Here is a 7,281-nt window from a genome sequence, read left to right as displayed (position 1 = left end):
GAAAGCAACGGACGGATCACTCCAAGGCCAGTGCCGTCCGTGCAAAGCCGCGGCACCAAACCGAAAGCTACGTCCGCGTTCCAGCGCACGCCTCGCGATCCGTGCGGGCCTCCGCCGGCCGTCGCACACATCGCGAGGTCCGCCGTGTCGCCGGTAGGGGCTCGCTGACGGGTCAATGCGCGTGGGGCCCGATCACCGTCCACGACCCCGTTCGCGCCACACAGCGACAACCGCCTTTTTCGTTTTCACCCCCGTGGAACATCCCCGAGCTCTCCAAAAATATCTCGCCCGCCCACCTTTATAAGCCCGTCGCGGCCGGCCGATCTCTCCAAATCAGATCAGAACAACGCGCCCCATTGGCTCCCCTCCTCCTCCCCCGCGCACGCGCGCCCCGCAGCTTCTCTCGTTCGCCACGCAGCTTTGTACAGCTCGTACGTTAGTTGCTTGGGCGGCGGCGGCGGCCGGGTTAAATTCAACCGGAGGATTCGCGCGATCGAGCGAGTTGTTGGAATGGATGCGGCGGATAGTGGGGGCCGGCGCGAGCGGAGATGGAAGGGGAAGGCCGCGAGCTCGGCCGCGGAGAAGCAGCAGCAGCAGCTGGCGCCGGTTTTAGAAGACGCGCCGGCGGCCGCATTGCTCCCGCCGCTGAAGAAGATGCGGAGCCCCGACTGCCGCCTCCGCCGCTCCGTGTCCTCGCTGTCGTCGGCTCCTGCTTCCCCTGACTCCTCCTCTGTTTCCAACCCCCTCTCGCCGCCCGCGACGTCCTTGCCGCTCCACGCGTCGTCGACGCGGCAGATATTCCCGTTCGCGTACGATCCGTCCCCGGCGGCGGCCCCGAGGCTCCTGCAGCTGTTGCGGTACTCCTCCAGCCTGTACCAACAGCCGATGCTGCCGCAGCAGCTGCAGCAGCAGCAGCACACACCTTCGCAGCACCCGCAGATGATATCCTTCGGCGATGCCCAGCAGCAGCAGCAGCAGCAGTTCGAGGCGGCGGCGGCCTTGATCCCGCCGCAGTACATGGCGCCGGAGGCGCTGCGCTACTGGAGCGCGGCCCTGAACCTGAGCCCGCGAGGCGTGCTTGGCGGGGTCGTGCCGCCGGCGCTGTACCAGCACCTGCTGCGGCCGCCTGGCCCGGCCAAGCTGTACCGCGGCGTACGCCAGCGTCACTGGGGGAAGTGGGTGGCGGAGATCCGCCTGCCACGGAACCGCACGCGCCTGTGGCTCGGCACCTTCGACACCGCCGAGGACGCGGCCATGGCGTACGATCGCGAGGCCTTCAAGCTGCGCGGCGAGAACGCGCGGCTCAACTTCCCCGACCTCTTCCTCGGCAAAGGCCGCTCCGGCGGCAGCGGCCGCACCAGCGCCAGCGCTGCGGCGTCGGCCTCCTCCTCCTCCACGTCCGCTCCGCCGACGCCGGACGAAACCCATGCGCAGCAAGCTCAGCTGCTGCTCCAGCGTGAACAGCAGCAACAGCACACGGACGGGCAAGCGAACACTGGACCGAAACCTCCGCTCTCCGCAGCAGAGCAGGACGGCCAACCGGAACCAGAGCAAAATCCTCAGCTCCAGAACGCAGAGCAACATTGCAGCGACGGCAGCACGGCCATGATGCAGCAGGCTCCAGTGACCCCCGGCGGCGTCTGGGGCCCCGCCGACGACGCATGGTTCAGCGCGTGGGGCCCGGGCAGCTCTGTCTGGGACTACGACATGGACAGCGCTCATGGCCTCTTACTCCAGTCTCGCTTCGCCGGTGAGCAGGCCGGCATGGACTACGTCCCCAGTGCGCCGGAAGCCCACGTGGCACCGGCGGCAGGGACAGGCACGGCCTGTGGCGCTCCCCCTTCTCCTCTTCCTCCTCGTCCTCCCTTCATGTGGAAGGACTAGATACAGAATCCCATATCTGAACATCTCACACACAGAACCAACCTACGCTGTGAGATGCACACAGGCTGCAGATTTTTAACAGACAGCTTGTGGCATCATCACATAGCAGGAACATCTCATCACCTTTTCTTTTCTCTCTGATCGATTTTCTCCTGAAAATAGCAAGGAAGTCCCCGGCTGCATTTTATAGGCTGGGACAAAGGTGGACTATATTTGATTCTCCATCCTTGTAGAACCTTCCGTGATGATTCTAAGATGAGTTTTAGACATTAGATAGCTAGTACTCATCAGTTGTTTACTGCATCTTTAGTTGTGTTGTGTATGGCTTTAGGGTTCCTAATAAAGGTTCTGGAAGAGGAGACGATTTTTATGCTCTCCTCTTGTTCTTACCTGAATAATTGTGTTTTCTGCAGTATTTTTGAACCATATATGTGGGTGCCACATCTGCCATGCAAGTTATATGTATTGTTAGTTTCATGATTAATGAATTGATAGTTCTTACTCCATCCGACCCAAATAAGTGTCACGGTTTTGAACTAAAATTGAATCTTAGTTCAAAATTGCGACGCTCATTTTGGATCGGAGGGAGTACTTGTTTTAGTCAATGAAGTCTTCTGATTTTGTTTTCAACTCATCATGTACACGAATATGAGCAGGAGAAGATTTTTAGATGAAGAGACTAGTACATGAACAGTGATTTTGTTATCAACTCGTTACTGGTCACTTGTTACAAGAGATTAAGTTGCTCATGTGGAAGCGTGAGTTTGTTCTAGTTAAGATAGCCTGGTGACAAAATAGAGTTTCTCATTGTCTTGCCAATTATGCTGGCATAGCTCGCAATACCGCGTGTTGGTTACATCGAGGGCCACTTTTTTTATTCTAGATCTTTTATCAGCATAGTGTAACCCCATTGCTTTGAAATAAAACTCTTTACCCCCTCCCCCCAAAAAGAAAACAATGGGAACTTAGGGTTTCATGATCTTCTCTAACACGAAGTGCATGCAGGGTGTATGTGCTCGCAACAAACTTGCCCGACCCAGAGGAAAGAGGAAGAGTTTATTTCAAACTATTTTCTTGTAGAAGTGTTTATTTCAAACTACCTTCTCGTATAAGTGTTTATTTCAAACTGGCTTTAGAAACTGAGGTCCTAAAACATCATTGTTCTTTGAAAATCCCCACATTGGGACCAACCTATGGCCTCAACACCTAATTATTAGCCTCGCATTTTATCGACTAATTGCTTTAGATGATTATAGTTGTTTTGCCGATCCAAACCTTTCATCACTCATAACATGATTTCATATCAATAAGAAAACTTTATTCATCCCTTTTCTTAACCATATATGGCACAATAATACAACTATTCAATTATTCACATATTTTAAGAACGGTTTTGTGGAAATGCCCTAGGAGCCCTAGGAGCGGTCCATGTCTTACTCGAACGTTTTCAAATCAAGTTTTTTTCGCAAATACGGAAAGCTTGCGTATCATCCGGCACAATAATACAAGGTATGGGACAACACATGCACGAACGCAAGATGACATGACATGGTGCCCGGAGCAGAGGGACATGTGCTCGGCCCAAACAAAGAAAAATAACACGACATAACTCTCCTAGTCGTGAGAAGCAACTCGAACCTAATGAAGACAACCAAAAAATCCTACTCCACCGTCGGGGACACCACGAGCGATCAAGATCATGTCAAATCAACAACACGATAGAGAGAGAGAACGATCAAACATATAGCTACGGGTATAAACCCTCAGCCCCGAGGATGAACTACTCACGCATCACCATGGAGGCAACAAGGATGATGAAGATGGCCTTCGGAGCTTCCCCCTCCGACAGGGTGCCGGAAAAGGCCTCCAGATGAGATTGCTTCGGAGCAGAGGCTTGCGGCGGCGGAGTAAAAGTTCTAGGTTACTTTACAGGGTTTCTTAATTCATAGGAATTTTCAGCGTTGGAGTCACGTCAAAAGGTGTCACAAGGGCCCCCACAAGCTCAACTCACGCGCCCTGGGGGGGGGGGGGTAGGCACGCCCATTGAGCTTGTGACCACCTCGTGGGTCTTCTGGTCCTCCCCCGAAACTTCGGGGGTCTCTTATGTTCAACAAAAATCGTGGTATCATGGTATATTTTTTTTTTCGCATTTGAACTTTGTTTGGTATGGTTTTTCGACGAAACAAAGAAATGGGCAAAAAACCAAAAATGGCACTCGACACTAAGTTAATAGGTTAGTCCATAAAAATAATATAAAATAGCATATAAAGCTTACAAAAATGATAATATAATAACATGAAACAGTTAAAACTTATAGATACATCGGAACGTATCAATGCCTATATTGAATTATGCAATGAATAATCATAACCATAAATATTGTAAATTAATCGCTGACCAAGTGTAAATTTTTCACTACAACACCTCTATGTTGCTTGGATAGACGCCTCAGTGACGCTACGACCCTGATTCTATTTCGCTACCATTGCAACCACTCGTTATTATTTTGTTTTCTTGTTGTCTCGTTTTTATTTATCAAATCTATTTATCACTTTCTACCTTACTATACAATTTACCTCTGTAACTAACAAGATAAAAAGCTTGACATTCTTCGTTGGGGCAAATTTGTTTTGTGTGTTCTGTGCAGCTACCGATCATTAATCCTCGTCGAGATAATTCCTACTGGTTCGATAAACCTTGGTTCTCAATCGAGGAAAAAATACTTATCGCTAGGTTACATCACCCACTGGTACAACGAGGTGCTATACAAACAGTTTTTAACCCCTTTCCGTGACAGCGTTTCTGTATGATTGCACGATGTATTGCTCTTTGTGCATAGGCACGTATATATGATGTACAAAGGTGGGCCACGGATCTCAACTATACAAGGAACTAGGAGGCGGGCCCAATTGTAGCGACCCGACCTCAAATGGTCAAGTCTCTGTGTTTCAGTGTCATTCCTGGATCGGTAATGCTGACACACACAGTACTCGAAGGATTTATAGCAGAGTAGCAATCACACACTTATTACATCGAATATCTCAAAAGAGAACTTAATACTATAAATATGGCTTAAGGCCATTTAATACGATAACAGCGGAAGGCTTGGAAGATAAAGTGAGTCCATCAACTCTAACGGCATAGCTGAGTGCATGACAACGACCTATCGCACCTTTACTCGTCGTCTGAAAAGTCTGCAACATAATACGTTGCAGCCCGAAAACGGGTCAACACATGGAATATGTGTTGGGGAATGTAGTAATTTCAAAAAAATTCCTACGCACATACAGGATCATGGTGATGCATAGCAACGAGAGGGGAGAGTGTTGTCCACGTACCCTCGTAGACCGAAAGCGGAAGCGTTAGCACAACGCGGTTGATGTAGTCGTACGTCTTCACGATCCGACCGATCAAGTACCGAACGTACGACACCTCCGAGTTCAGCACACGTTCAGCTCGATGACGTCCCTCGAACTCCGATCCAGCCGAGCTTTGAGGGAGAGTTCCGTCAGCACGACGGCGTGGTGACGATGATGATGTTCTACCGACGCAGGGCTTCGCCTAAGCACCGCTACGATATTATCGAGGTGGACTACGGTGGAGGGGGGACACCGCACACGGCTAAGAGATCCAAAGGATCAATTGTTGTGTCTAGGGGTGCCCCCTGCCCCCGTATATAAAGGAGCAAGGGGGAAGAGGCGGCCGGCCAGGAGGAGGCGCGCCAGGGAGGAGTCCTACTCCCACCGGGAGTAGGACTCCCTCCTTTCCTAATTGGAGTAGGAGAAGGGGGAAGGAGGAGGGAGAGAGGAAGGAAAGGGGGCCCCCCCTGTCCAATTCGGACTAGAGGGGGAGGGGGGCGCGGCCTGCCCTGGCCGCCCCTCCTCTTCTCCACTAAGGCCCATCATGGCCCATTAAGCCCCCCCCCCCGGGGGGGGGGGGGGTTTCCGGTAACCCCTGGTACTTCGGTAAAATCCCGATTTCACCCGGAACACTTCCGATATCCAAATGTAGGCTTCCAATATATCAATCTTTATGTCTCGACCATTTCGAGACTCCTAGTCATGTCCGTGATCACATCCGGGACTCCAAACTACCTTTGATACATCAAAACACATAAACTCATAATATAACCGTCATCTAACTTTAAGCGTGCGGACCCTACGGGTTCGAGAACTATGTAGACATGACCGAGACACGTCTCCGGTCAATAACCAATAGCGGAACCTGGATGCTCATATTGGCTCCTACATATTCTACGAAGATCTTTATCGGTCAAACCGCATAACAACATACGTTGTTCCCTTTGTCATCGGTGTGTTACTTGCCCAAGATTCGATCGTCGGTATCTCAATACCTAGTTCAATCTCGTTACCGGCAAGTCTCTTTACTCGTTCCGTAATACATCATCCCGCAACTAACTCATTAGTTGCAATGCTTGCAAGGATTATAGTGATGTGTATTACCGAGTGGGCCCAGAGATACCTCTCCGACAATCGGAGTGACAAATCCTAATCTCGAAATACGCCAACCCAACAAGTACCTTCGGAGACACCTGTAGAGCACCTTTATAATCACCCAGTTACGTTGTGATGTTTGGTAGCACACAAAGTGTTCCTCCGGTAAACGGGAGTTGCATAATCTCATAGTCATAGGAACATGTATAAGTCATGAAGAAAGCAATAGCAACACACTAAATGATCAAGTGCTAAGCTAACGGAATGGGTCAAGTAAATCACATCATTCTCCTAATGATGTGATCCTGTTAATCAAATGACAACTCATGTCCATGGCTAGGAAACTTAACCATCTTCGATTAACAAGCTTAAACATTTATCATGAAATAAGGAAATAAATAATAACTTTATTATTGCCTCTAGGGCATATTTCCTTCAGTCTCCCACTTGCACTAGAGTCAATAATCTAGTTCACATCGCTATGTGATTTAACATCAATAGTTCACATCTTTATGTGGCTAACACCCATAGTTCACATCGACATGTGACCAACACCCAAAGGGTTTACTAGAGTCAGCAATCTAGTTCACATCGCTATGTGATTAACACCCAAAGAGTACTAAGGTGTGATCATGTTTTTCTTGTGAGATAATTTTAGTCAACGGGTCTGTCACATTCAGATCCGTAAGTATTTTGCAAATTTCTATGTCTACAATGCTCTGCACGGAGCTACTCTAGCTAATAGCTCCCACTTTCAATATGTATCTAGATTGAGACTTAGAGTCATCCAGATCGGTGTAAAAGCTTGCATCGGCGTAACTCTTTGCGATGAACCTTTTGTCACCTCCATAGCCGAGAAACACATCCTGATTCCACTAAGGATAATTTTGACCGCTGTCCAGTGATCTACTCCTAGATCACTATTGTACTCCCTTGCCAAAAT

At 49.6% G+C, this 7,281-nt stretch overlaps 1 protein-coding gene across 1 annotated transcript; it reads left to right on the top strand.

The window, feature by feature from the left end:
* The first annotated feature begins 323 nt into the window (after positions 1-323).
* On the top strand, positions 324-2,357 carry LOC109769372 (uncharacterized). Its single transcript, XM_020328120.4, has one exon. It carries the CDS (start codon positions 511-513, stop codon positions 1,882-1,884), a length of 1,374 nt encoding a protein of 457 aa, XP_020183709.1. The 5' UTR covers positions 324-510; the 3' UTR covers positions 1,885-2,357.
* Positions 2,358-7,281: the final 4,924 nt, after the last annotated feature.

This window comes from Aegilops tauschii, chromosome 6 (assembly GCF_002575655.3).
Source record: "Aegilops tauschii subsp. strangulata cultivar AL8/78 chromosome 6, Aet v6.0, whole genome shotgun sequence".
NCBI classification, from domain to species: Eukaryota; Viridiplantae; Streptophyta; class Magnoliopsida; order Poales; family Poaceae; genus Aegilops; species Aegilops tauschii.
Note: the sequence above shows the minus strand (reverse complement) of the source record. Positions and strands in the feature narration are given on the sequence as shown.

Excerpts from the sequence above, each read along its gene's own strand:
- LOC109769372 (XM_020328120.4), top strand. The coding sequence starts at position 511 with ATGGATGCGGCGGATAGTGGGGGCCGGCGCGAGCGGAGATGGAAGGGG.